Source organism: Petaurus breviceps, unplaced genomic scaffold (assembly GCF_028583685.1).
Source record: "Petaurus breviceps papuanus isolate PSGF00001 unplaced genomic scaffold, PetGlider_PUasm1.0 91133, whole genome shotgun sequence".
Taxonomy (NCBI): Eukaryota; Metazoa; Chordata; class Mammalia; order Diprotodontia; family Petauridae; genus Petaurus; species Petaurus breviceps.
In genome coordinates this window covers 12,491,947-12,509,836 of record NW_027187419.1, presented here as the reverse complement: position 1 = coordinate 12,509,836, position 17,890 = coordinate 12,491,947, and the positions used below count along the sequence as shown (strand labels likewise).

Genomic DNA, 17,890 nt, shown 5'->3' with positions numbered 1-17,890 from the left:
ATTTATTATTATTATTATTATTTAGTGTTTTGGCTTTTGAATTGACCACAGTTTGCTTTAGGTATAATAAAATAATCTACCTCTTCTAGAATCACAGCATCCCAGAGTTGAAAGGGTTCATCTAGTCCAACTCCTGCCTTAGCATGAAATCTAACTATGATATCCCTGAAAATGAGTCATTCAGCTTCTGCTTGAACACTTCTTGGAATGGGACTTCATTATCTCATAAGGCAACATTTTATTTTTAAGCTTTAAGTCTTCCTTGTATTAAATATACTCTTCAAGCACTTGTGTTTTGGGTGTTGTTATTTCACACATTATTATATCAATCGATCAATAAACATTTATTAAGTACATATAATATGTCAGGAATTGTATGAAGGGCCAATGATACAACGACAAAAAATTTTTAAAGATTCCTGCCCTCATGGAGTTAGTATTATACTTTAGGCAAAGCAACATGTACATATATAAATATACATAATGCAAATATAAGGTAATTTTAGGGAGGAAGAACTAACAGGAGGATCAGGAAAGGCTTCATGTAAGAAATGACATTTAAGCTGAGTTCTAAAGGTAGCTAAAGATTCTGAAAGGTAGAGGTGAGAAGCAAATGCATTCCAGGTGTAAGGGGCAGCCGGAGCGTCAGCATGGTGATGGAATGTTGGGTATGATGAAGAGTAAGAAGGCCAGGTAGGCTAGATTGTAGAATGCATGAAAAAGCATGTCTATTAAGGCTGGAAAAGAAGCCTGGAACCAGACTGAGAAGGGTTTAAGATGCTAAATGGAAGTTTGCATTTATAGCCAGAGGTAATAGGGAACTACTGGAGTTTATTGAGTAGGGGAGCCATATCATCAGACCTTTAGAAAAATCACTTTGGTAGTTGTGTGGGGGATAAATTGAAGGCAGAGAAAATAATTAGGAGGCTGTCATAATCATGCAGGTGGGAAGTAAAGACAATTTGAACTGGTGTGATGGTCATGTGAGTAGAGCAAAGGGGAAAGATGAGGCAGATTTTGAGGAGGTAGAACGGACCAGACCTGACAAAGGAATGGGTATGTCATGTGAGTTGAAGATGACTCCAAAATTGGGCATGGGACTGATGAATTTACAAAGGCTCATTACTAGACTAGCTTCAGAGGGATGGTCTTTTCAGGAACCTTTAAGAACTTTCAAATTTCAAAAGGCTGCAATCTGTGTCAGTAAAAGGAGTACTCACACTGAGGTAACCACAGATTCCTGAAGTAAAATATGGAAATGAAGGGTGAAATATGAGCATGAAATTAATTCAGATAGGACATCACCACTGGAAACGGAATCCCCATTGTCTATACAGCCTCCTAAACCGAACCCAGGAAGAGATCAGAGGGGCACTGGGTTAGACTACTATTTCTTATGGTTTTGTGAGAAAATGTTTAGTCATCAGAGCTCTTCCTAAAAATCCCTCATCCTTTCTAAATTGGTAATGTCTCTCCCCTTATCTTGTGTTTTCTGTCTTTTCCTTCTTTTCTCTCCCCATCCTATGGTTGTGCTGGAAAAAGATATGGGGGCAACAAATGCCACTATGTTACTCTTACAGTCTAATGAGTAGTGGTGCCACAGCTGTTGGGAAAGATCCCCAACACCATCACTAGCTCTGTTGCTTTTGCCACCCCCATTGCCACCTGCACATTGCTGTCAGGGAGGAGTATCTCTAAGGCACCAAGATCCTCAATGGCAAAGAAAGGGACGAGAATGGGATAGAGAAATAAAGAGGATTAGACACTGATTCCTTCCCTATCATTCCAAAAGGCAACATCTACTTACTCATCAAAGTTCAATGTATTTGTCCAGTTTATAACTTCATCCACTTCCCATTCCATCACTGAGTCCATTCCACCTTCTTCAAATGCTTTTATCAATCCTTTTGTTGCCTTAAGAATTAAGTCTGTACATCTAGTATCTGCTTTCCTTGTTTCCAGGCTTCCTGCATAATACCTAAGAAAAGAAAATTGACTATGAGAAGATAATACTGATAACTTTAAGTGGCATTAAGGATTTAACATATTAGACAAAATTCTTATTCTGGATCTCTAGAAAGAAAGCAATCCAGTCATCCATATAGAACTGATACTTATCACTGAACTTCACATTTCAACCTCATTATCTCAGTGAGTTAAATTCAGGAGTGTCTTGGTAAACAAGTGGCCCTCTAGGAAAAAAAATGTAGACATGGCACACTTTTAAATTTAACCTCCTTTATTTACATTTTACTATCTTAAGTTTAAATTGACAATCAACAAAACAAATCAAGCTCTGATTTGTACTATTTGCTGATTTCTGAAGTGTAGATGCTTGTGTTGAAAATTTAACAGCTGGCTCACTGGAGCCTGGTACAAGGTGGCTAAAGCATACACCTTGTTAAATCATAAGGTTACAAGGAAAAATAAAGTCATTAGATAATAAAATCAGAAGATTTCAGAGCTGGAAAGATCTTCACTTTACAGATCATGAAGCTCACATAGTTGAAATGACTTGCCCAAAATCTTACAGGTAACTTTTGTTCTTTATTAGTTAGGTATGCATAAATGGGGCAGCTAGATTGCACAGTGGATAGAATGCCAGGTCTGGGATCAAGAAGACTGTAAAATGAGCTGAAGAAGTAAATGGCAAACCACTCCAGTATCTTTGCCAAGACCCAAATGGGTCATGAAGAGTTGGACACAATTGAAAACAATACAGAAAAATGCATAAATACCATACATCTATCCAATATTTACTAATAGCATAAAAAAAGCTAATAGTTCTGAGCCAAAAGATTGGTTTTTAGTATTTTCCATATGGGTATTTATTTTCAATTTAAGATGTTTAGTGGTAGCCAATTCACTCTGAAACACAGGAATAAGGCTGGGTCACTTTCTGAATAGGATATGTACAACAAGAGGAGATATATCTTAGAGGGCCAACAGCAAATTTCTTAAATTATCTTCATTATAAGTTAGCATTTCACAGTTTTCTATACTTTTTAGAGAACAATGTGATCAACTTTAATGTCTGGAGGAGCTGGCAGTACTCTAATGCTTGGGACAAAGGCTCTACCGTCAAGTCTCTGCAATCAATCTGAATAGGGTCCTACTGATGCAAAGCTATTAAAATTCAGTCCATGTCTGAACTATAGTACAGCTAGAAATTAGAAAACAAGGGGTTGGGGGCTTTGATCAATGCAGTGACCAATTATGACTTTAGTGACCAATGATACTTGATGATAAAGCAAGTAGGAAATGAGGGATGTACTTTTCAAACATGTTAAATTTGTTTTACTTAACCATACTTTTTTTTTTCTTACAAGAGAGGGTTCTTTGGGGGGTTCCCTTCCATTCAAAGGCAAGTGACAATGATTTTTTAAAAAATTATATCAATAAAGCATTTAAGAAACAAATGCCTAGGAACACTTTTTGAAATGGTTGGCTTTCACACATATATAAGCTCAAGATCAGGTTTAACTACTGAATGATCATCTTCTAACACTCAGAAAACAGTACACAAAAATTCTGGTACCTTTTTTTTTTTGGCAGGACAGTATGACATAGTACATTGTGTTGATAAAGAGAGTATTGATGTTTAACTATCAAAGTGAAGTTGTTCAAATTGTTTAGTATTTGATACTTAATATTTAGTATTCAAATACTAAAGCATTCGAACAACTTGTATTTTGAAACAATTTTAATCAGTTAACATCTGTCAAGCACTTTGAAGACTTTAAAGCCCTATGACAATACTCCTGCTACAGCTCTAATTGAAAGCTTTCTTCACATTGCTTATAAGTAATGCTATAGGACAAGAAAAGGAACTAGATCTCGATTCCCTGGTGTGGAGAAATCCTAGGTGAGAACCTTCCCTCTATCCATGCAGATGGGCACCTCTCTTTTGAAGAGCTGTCTAGAGCCCGGAGAACTGTACTGACTTCCACCTTCTTGCTTCATGGCCACACCACCTCTGCAAGGACTACTACAATGCTAAATAACAGTAGTAGCAGTTAAGTAGTTAGGACATCATGAATGCTGCAATTTGCTTTTATTTCTGCAAATACAGAAATCATTTGAACTGTGCATTGGTCAGAAAAATTTTTTTAACAATTTTTTCTAAAAAAATTAATGCTTATTCTTAAGGTGAGAAAGAAATCTTAAAATATTCTTAATCTGAATAATAATAACCTTAGAGGTAAGAGCAATACATTTTCAGCTAAAGAAAAAGTTAGAAAATTCAGTTGGAAAAATAAGACAAATTAAATGGAAAGGATTCTATATAAATTATTGCATGATGGGGAAAAAAGGAACACTTCACAGGCCTAGAGTAAGATTCAAGGCTTAACTTCAAAAGGAAATGGGGTAAGTAATGGTAGAATTATTATTAAAAGCTAAGATGCGATAGTTTTCTATTAGAAAATTTGAGGAAAGGAGATGTAAAATAATTACTCTGTTAGCAAAAGATCTGGCTCCTCTTAGACAAACTAGCCCCAGGGGGGGAAGCAAAATACTCCTTGCTCCTCATTACTATTTTCAGACTCTCCTCTGATGCCATCACTCAGCAATCTCTCCTCCTTTGAGATTCATTATCTCCAAATTTATAACCCAACTCAGAGCCTGGTGGCTATCTACTGGTCTCAGTAGTTAACAGCAGGCTATATAAGCTGGCTGGCAACTAGGTGGCACAGTAGATAAGAGTACCATGCCTGGAGTTAGGAAGATCTGAGTTCAAATCTGGCCCTAGATACTTAGTAGCTGTGTGACCCTGGGCAAGTCATTTAACTTTTGTTTGCCTGAGTTTCCACAAGTATAAAATTGGAGTTAGTAATATTACCTAGTTCACAAGGTTGTTGTGAGGATCAACTGAGATATTTGTAAAAGTACTTAGTACAGTGCCTGGCACAAAATAGGTATTATATAAATGTCCTTTTCCTGACCCTCCCCTCCTTTCCCTTTCCCTTTTCTTATGGAGGCCATATTATTTGCTTTTTCAAGGAGTTCAGGACTTGGCTCATAGTCTTCCTCTACCCAATTCCTGCCTTTATATTGGAAACATCAACGTATGTGTTGATGTTTCTTTAAACATTCTAACATCTTAATTCCTCAAGCTAATCAACTCCCTAAACCACCTATACTCTACCTTAGCTATACATAGAGATGGTCACAGCTTTGATCTTGCCATCAAGTGTTCATTTCCACAGTAAAAAACCTGACATTCCTCTAACTGACCTAATCTTAATCCATCTTTCTTTATGCCTTCCTCTTCCTAAGCCTGTTTGTTTTCCTCCCCCTGGCCTCCATTCCTTCAACTCTTGAACATATTTCCAGGTTGTCTATCACTCAGGCATCTACTCTGATTTCCCTCTCCTCCTCCCAATATCAACCCCTTAGTGAAATAGGTCAACTCTATACTTTCTTCTACTCTTACATCCCATGCTCCCATTTTTGTCAAAATCCAACCATGAACAACTCCCACCATCCTCTCTTCCATTAACTCTTTTTTTCTCATGTAGTTTTTGTTTATGATTTCTTGAAATATAGCTCTGAAAAACCAGACTTTTGATAAAGCCCAGTGGGATTCAAATGAAACTACTTGACTGTGCCTTTAAACCCAAATCACTCTGGCTCTCACTGGCCAATAATAGACCCCAGCCCAAGCTTCACTTGCTCATTATTTTGGTTTTGATGGCTTAGAGTTGAGTGTAAATAGCAATTGTTTCTGCTTTGGCCAGAAACTCTGAGGGTCTTCCCTTCCCTGATTGATTTTTTTTTTTTGTGAAGGCAAAGTAGGCCATCTTTTATCTCAATTCTATCCTAACCTTTAACTGATGAATAGACATTGCCTTAAACAAACTAAGACCTTAGCTTAAAAAGATCAAGGTCTCCCACTGCATCTGGGGCAATCACCAGTTGCCCTGACCTATGTCTTACCACTGGAATCCAATGACTCTGAAGGAGTGAGGCTGATGACTTTGCTCTGCTCTGCCTCACTTAAATCCAATTCACTTGCAAGTCAAGACATCACCCTCCTGATGTCATTGGTCTTCCTTGAGAACAAAGAAGGAACAACAACAATCCTGATAACTTACTTCTAAACAGAATTAGATAAAATCACATAATTAGCTCTATCTACTATACCACTTAGCTGCCTGCATTAAGTGCCAAGTATATAGCAGGCCCTATATAGTTAAGTGCTGTATCTATTTATTTTCTACATAGATATATGGGTATATACTATTTCCCCCATTAAAATGTAAACTCCTGGAAGGCAAGAACTATATATTTCCTTCTTATCTGTGTATCACTGGGGCCTAGCACAGTCCCTGCCACATAGTAGGTTTTTAATAAATGCTTATTAATTTAATAATTGAAGTGTAGAAAAATTAGTCTTCTGTTTAATTATACTTCTACTAGGAAGAACTGGAAGGGCAATGATAATAGTTACATAAAATATAAATTCCTATACAACCCTTAAAAGAAATAAAAACTAATTCTACTACAATAATGAAGTTAAGGGTCACATATAATTTTGAAGAAATATAGGATATAGGAAATTTAAAAAGAAATGGAAGATTATTTGCATGCTTAGGTTCATCACTATATAATCACAGATATGACTAGATATGCTAGAAGTGTAAGAGTCATTTTTCATATTAAAAGATTAATTTTTTAAAATATAGGCCTTACAAGGAGACAGTATATACTTTAGTGAAAGCAGAGTGGCCTATTATGGAACTCAGATTGATTGCAGAAAATTATTAAATCTACAAAATGATATGCAAAAGTTTTATTAGTAATAACCAATCTCCAAAAAAAATTCTAAAAACTGCCATAATCATTTTGTATATTGTTTATTTATATATAAGAATTTCATTACTTACATTTGCCTCATCCATCTAATTTTTTTATATTTTCTTCTTGTGTCAATGTCCTGCCTTCTCTTCAGTTTGGAGAAGTGAAAGTCAATTTTTTGTTTATTTCCTTCTTCTGTGATTTCATCAGTTATTTTCCAAAACTGTTGATCAATTATATTATGAAAACACTTTTATACTACTGTCTTTGATGATGTTTGATTATGAAATGACTTCTCTTTGTGTAGCAGGGACATCCCAGAACAGAAACAGAAGGAGTCACAATAATGCCCCATGTCTATCACATCCTTTATGGCCACAAAAACCTTTCATAGATATGTGATCTTAAGCCTATTAATTATATGGGGTAGTTTGGGCCCGTATAGCATCTCCATTTATAGATTCAACAGTAAGGATAAGAGAATACATGGAAGGGAATAGTGTAAGAAGAGCAGGAAAAAAAAGTGTAAGAAGAGCAAAAAAAAATAGTCATGTTTATGAAGGAATTTAAATGTCAAGAGAGAGCATTTTATATTGGATTCTTAAGGCAACAAGGAGCCACAACTGTTTACTGAGTTAGCAACAGACTGGACATGGGGGAGAAGAGGTAGGAAAAGAAGAGGGAGGACTCAGGATGACAACAGGTTTGTGAGCTTGGGTGACTGAGGGGGATGGGTATCCATGACAGTAATAAGAAAGCTCAAAAAAGGGGAGGGCTTGAGAAGAAAGAAAGGAGCTCTATTCTGAACATGTCAAGTTTGAGTTATTATATTGGCACAGCCTAAACATAAATAACTAACATCCCTCCAATCATTCAAATAAGATTTTTTTTTTCTAATCCGGGAATGGTACAGAATATTTTAAATTGTACTGCATTGAAAAATTTGAAAAGTATGGAAGCTATTTTTCTAAACTGAGAAATATCACTATCCAAAATGGTCCTTACAAAAGTGTAGCTGGTATGGCTCTGCACCCTCTGTGAAAACTCACTTTATACCTCATCCTCCCAAAACTAAAAATCCACTGTTTTTTCACCAATCCTTGTTGGGACTAATTCAACAACAATTCATCTTTGCCTAGACATGCAAAGCACTGTTCTAGGTGTTAAAGAAGATAGAAAGACAAAGATAAATAAGACATTCTCTTTATCATCACTGAAGCTAATATCTAGTAAACACAAGATAAAACTTTTGTAAGAATCCCCACATCCTGACATACAGTTGAGTTTGAAATCAACAACATTCTCAACTTCCTTTTGTTGCAGAAATCTCATTTTACTTATCTGACCAGGCAATACCTAAGTGCCTACTATGTTTTTGAAGGGTGCAGGATATAGCACCCTTAAAATTAAATCCACTTAAAGTTGGACTGCAGATACATCTTCTCTTTGTAAGAAAAATTAATAAATTTAAGACTAAGATATATGACTATATCTTAAAGTGTAATCAAAGTTGCCACTTGAGTTGTTTTAAATCAGCAATACTCATTATTTAGGTCAGTAGGCAATTATATATGTTCTTGAAACCTACTGTAAAATTAAATTTCCAAAAAGACACAAAATATGTCTGTAAAATGTAAAAGAAAAATTATTATAATTTTGCTCTACTTACTCTTTTGGAAACAAGTCTCCAGCCATTGTTCTCTACACGTTTGTACCAGCCATCGTGGTCATCTTCTAGATGTTTCTTATCAGATGTCAAATGTGATAATTGCTTTGGAATAATGTTCACATAATCTCTAGGACTGTTAGCACATAAATCTACAATATGTCTGTGAGTGAAAATTTTATAATATATATTTGGAGGAAACTTCTCCTGTTATTGAAAAAAATTAAAAATCCAATTGTAATCTTACAATAAAAAGTATATATGCTTAAAATAATTATCCATTTCAAATTCTATACAACCAATTAGGGAAGATTTTTTAATACTTTTAAGACTATTAGACAAAAATACTTCCATACTTACTCCACCTAATCTGAATCGAATATTAATTCCAGAAGCAGCATCTAGAAGTTCTGCCTAAAAGAGAACCAAATTAACCTATCACATTTTAGTAATATTAATTAGCTTAAAATGCATACCAAAATGGTTATTAACTGTAATCATTTGACCAAATATATACATATTTGTTTAACGTGAACTTGCATTATAAAAGGATAGAAAGTGAATAAGCATAAACAAATTTACATTTTCAATTGTAAAATTTGAAAAGCTGAGAAATAAATTACTTTTGCAAAGATACCCAGTAAATAGTCGGTTAAAATGGGAGTTCCTGAGTTTAAAAAGTCAAGATTCCTGATTTTTCAAGAAAAAAGCTGCTACTTAAAAACGCTTCTTTCCTATTAGAAATATAAGTTTGATGTTCAAATTATTTCTGATAGTCCCAAGCTGGAAATTGAAGATCATGGCTTTTTATTTGGGAAGAACTCACTTATAGGTAAATCCAGGGAAATGTTGTGGTTTACCAATTTAAGCTGAACATCATGTGGCTTTAATTCTCCTTCTTGACTTTGTCCTTGATTAAATTAGAAATTCACATTTCAATTTTGTATGACCTATGATACGTCTCTTCACTTTTAACATACTGACAAGTAGTAATTATAAAACACAACATAAATGTTAATGATTTTTAATACTGGCCTCTTCATTATCCATTAAAGAAATAGTCCCAGACATATTAAGTCACCCAAGATTATCCATCTAGCTGATGGAGAGCTGTAACTAGAATTTATGTACTGGTATTGAATCTCTTCTTCACATTTAGGAAAATTGCTAAAAGGCTGATCTTGTATTTAACTCCTCTACTTCTTAGCAACTTCTGCTTAGCAATATGTTATTTATAAATTGTTATTGTTGTCGTTATTTCAGTCATGTCCAAATCTTCATGACCCCATTTGGGGTTTTCTTGGCAAAGATACTGGAGTGGTTTGCCATTTTCTTCTCCAGCTCATTTTATGAGGAAACTGAGGCAAACAGGGTTAAGTGGTTTGCCCAGGATCACATGGCTAGTAAGTATCTGAAGCCAGATTTGAACTCAGGAAGATGAGTCTTCCTAATTCCAAACCCAGCGCTCTATCCACAGTGGCACCTAGCTGCCCTTCTAAACTTACAGTATATGCTTTATATACCCTAAATGGAGACTAAAGAATATATAGAAATTTACATGTGGAATTTATTGGTCTTGCCCATGGTTGTTATAAGAAGTACAAAGCAAAACTAGCAGTTCATACTCATTGGCTAGTTAAAGTAATATCACCTACCTATTCACAAACATATTACACAGAATCTTGTAGTTTGAAAGCTCCTAGGCAATCTAGCCACACCTGAACAAGGATCCTTCTCTCAATATCCCCCCAAAATGGTCATTCACCTGCTTGAAGAACTCCACTGAGCCGCCACCAATTGAGGAAGCCCATTTCACATCTGGATAGTTCTAATATGTAGAAAGTTCTCTTTATACCAGACCTAACTCTCTCTTTTTGTAATTCACACCCATTACTCCTAGTACTTCTTTTGGGAGTCAAACCAAATAACTCTATTACAAAAGCAAAAAACACCAGTTTGTTTAACTCTTCTATGTTCTCCTGTCCTCTCACCACCCTGCTTGCCTTCTTGTGGGCACATTCCAGGTTGGCATTCCTCAAATGTGGTCCCCTGAACTGAACACAGTACTCTAGATGCAATCTGACCCAGGCAGAGTAGAGCACAACTATTACCTTTCTCATTCTGGACACTATACTTTTCAATGCAATACAGGACATTAGCTTTAGGGCTGTGATGTCACACAGTGATAACTCATCTTGAGTTCCCAGTAAAACTCTTAGATTTTTTTTTCAGAGTAACTATGGGTTAGTCATATCTTCACAATTCTATGTGTATGAAGCTGTTTTTAATTCAAGCACAGACCTACACAGTACATCTGATGGCACAGTGGATACAGTGCCAGGTCTGGAGTAAAGACCCGAGTTCAGATTTGACTTCAGTCACTTACTAGCTGTGTGACTGTAATGGGAATGCAAATTTAAAGATCTTCCCTGCCCCTAGGCTAAAGTGCACCTGAAGGCTGGGGTGGGAGGCTTGTTTTTCAGTAGATACTTCTTGATTGGCCAGTGAGTCAATAAGGTTGTTACATTCTCTGAGCCAGGAGAAGGCTATGTAAGCCCTGATGTGTAGCTTTGTTTTGGGCCTCACTTTGAGAAGTGTTCTGTAATTTGATATGGATTATGGGAAGCCATTGTCTAGAGCCCCCTGGCTTTGAAAAACCCAGCTGTTGAAACCCAGATGTTGATTTGGTATGGATGTAATGGTTGGACAGTTTGGAAAGCTGTCTACTTGATCTGTTTCTGTCTTGATAATTCTGTCTGTATACTTTGAAGTTCGGGGTGCTGACCTTTTTCCCCTGAACTAGGTGAATGATACATATCTGACTGATTAAAGTAAGCTTGTTAACCCATTTTGAGTTGCTTTACTTTATCAAAGCAGATCCAAGAACCTGTGTTGGCAGACACCCTGGGGATGCTGGGGTGCTTGCTGCTACAGTGACTCTGGGCAAGTCACCTGACACTGTTTGTCTTAGTTTCCTCATCTATAAAATGAGCTGGAGAAGGAAATGGCAAACAACTCCAGTATCTTTGCCATGAAAACCCCAAATGGGGTCACAAAGAACTGAACTGAATGGATCTATACATTTTTTTTTTCTATTAAATTTTATCTTACTTTATTTGGGTCATCATTCTAGTTTTTTCAAGTAATTCTGGATTCCTATAACTTTGGATCCCATTTTTGTGTCATTTACAAATTTATGAAGGATGCTACTAATGCTTTTATACAAGTTATTAATAAAAATGTTAAACTGAAAATATGAACACTAATGAAAATAAATTATATACATCTTTAAAATATTACAAAAGTATACATATGAAATGTGTTTACCTCTTTAGGATCAATACATCTTAATAGTTGACGGGGGTCCCCTTGCCTCCTTAGCAAGATTAGACTTTTGAAGTGGTTAAACACACAGGTACTCTAGAAGTTCAAATATATTATGAATAACAATTAAAACAGATATTTACTACTTTTGAATGGTCACTGGCTTGGGGTAAGTATAAACTATCGGATATGTTCAACATGAACTTGTCATCCACTTATGTTTTATTTTAACATAAATAATAAATATTTTAAAACATGGAATTTTGCTGAGTTGAGTCATAGTGCAACCAGCAAGTGTAATTATCTGACAAAGTTTAAAGATTTAGGGTAGCAAGAGAAACAAATTAAGGGACTAGCTTTTCTGGACAGACCATATTACTGGACATACTAGGAGGTGAGACCTTCCCTTAATCTTTCCCCTATCTTTGCCTCAGAGATTGGCACACCCTGAGATGTGGCATTCTAAGTCATAGCTGAATCCATTCCCTTAGTCTAGGGGTGAAATGGTCACAAAATCATGTGGTTCATCTAATTCTGTGATATACATATGCACATATATATATATATATGTATGTATATATACACACATGAACTTTTAAAAGTTATGGATAAAAATAAAACCACAAAATTCTCTCATGATTCTAGCTTGGATTCCTACAAACCCAGATGAAACTCCAACTATTTTAGAGAGTGAGGTGCCAGCCTCTGTCCTATTTTAATTTAATGTGTATTTCTAGTTATTCACTTACATCCTCCATTGTACTTTCTTAGCAAACAACTAACATTCAGACATGTATCACAAAAAAAATTACAATAAAAATACTCTTATGTCAAGGATAATTTGTTTTCAAACACAAAAATTAAATTAGGTGTTACAAGTAGATCTAAAATACTGAGAAACTCTAGAATAAATGCCTGTCAACTGCCATCTGGATTCAGAGGGAAATTGAAGCACATTTACCAGGTTCCTCAGTCTCTTGGGGACAATCAGTTTGGTTACCCATCTCAGTAGGGGTTTAACTAGGTGGAGGTGGCTTCGCTTTTCAGGCCAATACCTTCATGCCCTAATCTTAATCCCTATTCAAAAAGATATAATTATCATTTATTGTTATGATTATTAATATTCTTATATTGAGAAGATAAATGTTATCTCATTTTATCCTTACAACAACCCTGGGAGATGCATTTTATAATTCAGATGAGGAGATTGAGGTAGAGATTATTGGTTAAGTGACTTGCCCAGGATCACACAGCTGGTAAGGGTCATAGGCCAGATGTTCCTTTTTCCACGTCTGATGCTCTATCTACTATGCCACTAGCTGCCTAAAATTTATCCAATGCTTTTAGGTTTGCTTTTATGTCTTTTATATCGTTTTGTAATTGCATTTATATAATTATTTGGTGTGCCATAAAGGCTGGACTTTGAGATATTTTATATATTCTGAAGTTATTCTGAATGGAATTCTTTTTCTCTTGCTGGGTTTTCCTCACAATATGCAGAAAAGCTGATGATTTTATTTGTTATATCTTGCTACTTAATTGAAGATATTCTTTAACTAATTTTTAGCTGACTGTGGGATTCTCTAAGTAAATCATCATGTTATCAAAAGATGATGCCTTGGGATTTCTGGCAGCCAAGGTGGTGAAGTAAGCAGTCAATTGCTGTAACTCTCCTGTATTCACCTCCAAAAAAAACATAAAATAGTGCCCTAAAACAAATCCTAGAACAGCATAATCAGCAAAAAGGAGAGGTGAAACAATATTTTAGCCGAAGAAACTTGTAAAATTGGCAAGAAAAGTCTGTCTCAGGTAAAAGGGAAGCGTATTCCAGGACAGGAAACATCCCAGAAAACCAGTAGCAAGCCCCACCTCAGCAAACCAGCAGGAGATCCTGAACCTCAATATGGTGGAGCAGGAAAATGCCAACACTGGGACGGCCCTTCCTCCCATGCCGTAGCATAGCTAGGGAAACCAACAGATTCCAGCTCCAAGAACCACCATGTACTTCAGCAGAGCCCTGGCCAAACAGGCATCCTCCGGAATGGTGAGAAAGTAGGACTCGCCTCCATGTAATCAGTGTAGCCCCAGGGATATGCAGAAACACTCCACCAGGCCTTAGTACATGCTAAACACCATCAGTAGGACTCCAGCTCAGCACCAGGTAAGCTGACAGACCCCTACAGCCTCCAGCAGTGCCAGCCACCTCCCAGTCCACCCCCTCAACACAGTACCAGACACGAGGGTCCCCCAGGAGCCTCAGGGAAATATCAGTGCAACACCAGGTAAACAGCCAGGGTCTGCAGCCACTGGCACAAGAAGCTTAAGACAATGTCCTTTTCACCCTGGGTGCAGAGCTCAAAAAAAAAAAAAAAGAAAAAAAAAAAAAAAAAAAAAAAAAAAAAAAAAAACAAAAAAAAACGAGCAGAAAACAAAAATAATAGGTCTATAGAAAGTTATTATGGTGACAGGGAAAACTGAGACACAAACTACATGTGCAAAAATAGATATAGCAGCTCTTTTTTTGGTGGCAAAATGTTGGAAACTGAGGGGATGCCTATCAATTGGGGAATGGCTGAACAATCTGTGCCATATGAATATAATGGAATACTATTGTGCAATAAGAAATGATGAAGAGGCAGATTTCAGAAAAACCTGGAAAGACTTGTATGAACTGATACAAAGTGAAATGAGCAGAACCAGGAAATCATTGTACCCTGTATCAGCAACATTGTGTGATGATCAACTATGAATGACTCAGTTCTTCTCAGGAACACCATGATCAAGACAAATGCAAAGGACTAAAGAAGGAAAATGCTATCCATATCCAGATAAAGAACTGATGGACTCTGAATGCAGAGCGAAGCATATTTTTTCACTTACTTTATTCTTTCTCATCATTTTTTCCCCTTTAAATCTGTTTCTTCTTTCACAACTGTCATTAATATGGAAATATTTTTACATGATAGCATGTGTATGAACTATATCAAACTGTCTATCATTTTCAGAAGAAGGGAGGTAAGAGGGAAGTAGGGAGCATACTTTGGAACTCAAAATCTTGTAAAAAAAATTAAAGCTAAACATTTTCTTGACATGTAACTGGGGAAAAAATAAAATACTATTTAAAAAAATAAAGGACTTATGGTAAAAAAAATGTTATCCAGAGAAAGAACTGATGAACTTTGAATGCAGATGGAAGTATTCTTTTTTACTTTATTTTACTTGTGTGTGTTTTTCTTGGTCTGTATTTTCTTTTGCAACACGGTTAAAATGGAAATATGTTTTGTATGACTTCTCATGTTTAATCATTATCAAATTGCCTACCTTCTCAAGGAGGGTGGACAGGTGTAAGGGAAGGAGAAAATTTGACTCTACTTCTGGTTTTCTTTTGTTGCTTTATATCTTTCTAGTTTATATTTCAGGACTATATTTGTATCCCAGAAGGAGTTTGGTAAAATCCCTTCTTTTTCTATTTTTGCAAACAGTTTATATAACATTGGAATTAATTTTCCTCAAATATTTAATAAAATCCATTTGGAAATCCATCTGATCTGCTATACTTTGGGAAGGATGGGGGAGGAGGGCATAACAGAGTTCTTTTATATAATTTATCCAATTTCTTTTTCTAAGACTTGGTTGTTGAGATTCTCTAATTTTTTGTTCTATTAATCTGTGCATTTTATATTTTTTGTAAATATTAATTCATTTCACTAGTTAAGAGTTTGGCTATTTTATCTTTTTTAAAATCAGATTGGCTAACATTTTGCCTATTTTATAAATTTTGTTTTAAAACTAGCTTCTAATTTTATGTATCAATAAAATGATTTTTGTTTAAATTTTATCTTTAATCTTTATAATTTTCTTTTTTGTGCTTGGAATTTTTTTATTTGTTGTTTTTCTAATTTTTTTTAAACTATAGGCTAATTCAACTGTCTACCACCTGTTAGCCCTTTTTGAATGACATTCTTTTTTGATAGAATTATAAAAAAGCTAGTTATTGGCTGAAGAAAAATAGGTTATGTTCTGAATGACGTTTAAAAAAGAGTAAATAAATACCCTCTAAATACAACCACAGAGAACAGGTCAGGAAGTAGCTTCAAGGAATGTGACCTTTGGCAGCAGAGAAGAAAATTAACTATAGATTCAAGCTCTGTTTACAGTTAATTCTGATTACATAAGGGGCTCTTAAATAACAAGTAAACCTGTGTAATCAAGCAAAACATCAAACATAAATTAGAGTCCTACAGGTTAGAATATACCAGAAAAATACACAAAAGTGAATGAGTTCTGTTGGAAGTTAGATGAGATCTCAGCTCAAACCAAGAGAGAGGACCATAACCCAAGGAGAAGGATATGTGGAAGAGGCTGGCTTTCTTTACATATCTATAATTTCCAAAGTCTTACTCACTCTCTTCACTGGAGCCTCTGGCACCATAAATACCTCTGTCCTCAAAAGCTCTCAAACCAACCCCACCCTTCATCCAAGCACAAAGCATTATCTAAGTATTTCTTTCACCAATTTTGAGTCACGCCTCACCCATACACAGGATGAAGCATAGGACGTGCCTTTTTTTTTTTTAAACCAAGTTTCATTTGGAATAGGGATCACAAAATTCTGTATTTTGGGGGCTTTAATGAGGTGTTTTGGGGAGATTTGGGTTTCTTCTAACATGGTGCCATTGTAGATGGAAATCCCCAAAGGTTAGGATTATTAACTAGTCCCTTTTCATCTCTTTTTCTTACCATTGAATAGTGAACTTTACCGTTAATACAACTATCTAATATTTAATATAGCAATCTAAACACTAGAAGTGAAACCTGATTCTTCAGTAAACAATAAAGTCTCAACAATGCCTTTAGCTAATTACAGAATATTTTGCAAAAGATGCAAAATTATCATCTTTGTGCCAATGACTCCTGAATCTCTATTTCTAGTCCTAGTCTCCTGAGTTCTAATCCTGTATGATGAATTGCCTACTTGACATTTTGAACTAGATGTTGCATAAACATCTAAAAATTCAACATGTTTAAACATAACTCCATCTTTCTTCCCAAGCCTTCCATTCTTCCAAACTTCCCTACTCTTGAGGACCCCACCATTCTTCCAAGCATCCAGGTACCTAATCTCAGTGTCATTTTCAACTCCTCTCTCTTATCTCCACTCAATTGCCAAATCTTATCGTTTGTTCCTCTCCAATATCTCTTATACATGTTCCTACCTCTACACTCATACTACTGCTTCTCTAGTTCAAGCCCATCCTACTTCTCTCCTGGATGACTGCAACAGTCCCATAATTGGTCTCCTAGCCTCAAATCTCTCCCCACTCCAATCTATCCTCCACATATTTGTCAAAGTGATTTTCCTAAAAGTTCAACTATGTCACAAACTCCCACCCAATAAACTCTAGGAATTCATGTTTCTCTATAGATTCAAATATAAAGCTCCTTACAACCTTCCCCCCCCCCCCATTTTTAGTCTTCTAACATGTTGCTCCTTTCCGTGTGCTTGGTATGGCCCACTTACTGTTTCTCATACATAGCACTCCAACTTCCATCTCCCTGCCTTTCCATTGGCTGTATCCCATGGCTGGGATGCATTCCTTCTTTATCTCTGCCTCTCAGAATCTACTATTTCCTGAAAGACTCAAAGTGTTACTTTTTACTTGAAGACTGTCCTTATTCTCTTAGCTGCTGGTGCATTTGCTCCCCAAACTACCTGATATTCATTTTGAACATATTATGTATATATGTATATGTTGTCAATGTAATCTCCTTGAGGATAGGAGTTGTTTCATTTTTATCTTTCTATCCCCAAAACTTAGCATTATATCTGTCATATTACAGGTGCTTGGTGAATTCTTGTTGATTACTGATTCTAAATGATTCATATATTACCTACAATTAAAAACACTTTAATATGTACCAAAATATTTGTAGTACCATTTTCTTGCTATAAAAAAAAGCCAAAACCAAAGTGGGTGCCCATCAATTGTCATCCTAATTGTTAACTGGATCCTGATTTATCCTCTTTTTTTCTTTTGCTTGATTAGAATAACTATCTCTCCACTGTCCTGGATACCAACATTTGAGGTGTCCTAGCCTAGT

General features: G+C 35.8%; 1 protein-coding gene across 5 annotated transcripts in view; it reads right to left on the bottom strand.

Moving 5' to 3' along the window:
* CUNH11orf65 (chromosome unknown C11orf65 homolog) overlaps positions 1–17,890 on the bottom strand; it is a 64,060-nt gene that overhangs the window by 14,933 nt on the left and 31,237 nt on the right. For 3 of the 5 annotated variants that reach the window (XM_069080506.1, XM_069080507.1, XM_069080505.1), the window contains 4 exons: positions 8,825–8,878; positions 8,468–8,671; positions 6,888–7,021; positions 1,808–1,978 (listed from right to left, as the gene is read on the bottom strand). In XM_069080506.1, the coding sequence (XP_068936607.1) occupies positions 1,808–1,978; positions 6,888–7,021; positions 8,468–8,671; positions 8,825–8,878 (563 nt within the window). Of the gene's footprint in view, positions 1–1,807; positions 1,979–6,887; positions 7,022–8,467; positions 8,672–8,824; positions 8,879–11,791; positions 11,885–17,890 lie in introns of all 5 variants that reach the window. The other 2 variants (XM_069080503.1, XM_069080502.1) reach the window with 1 other exon arrangement.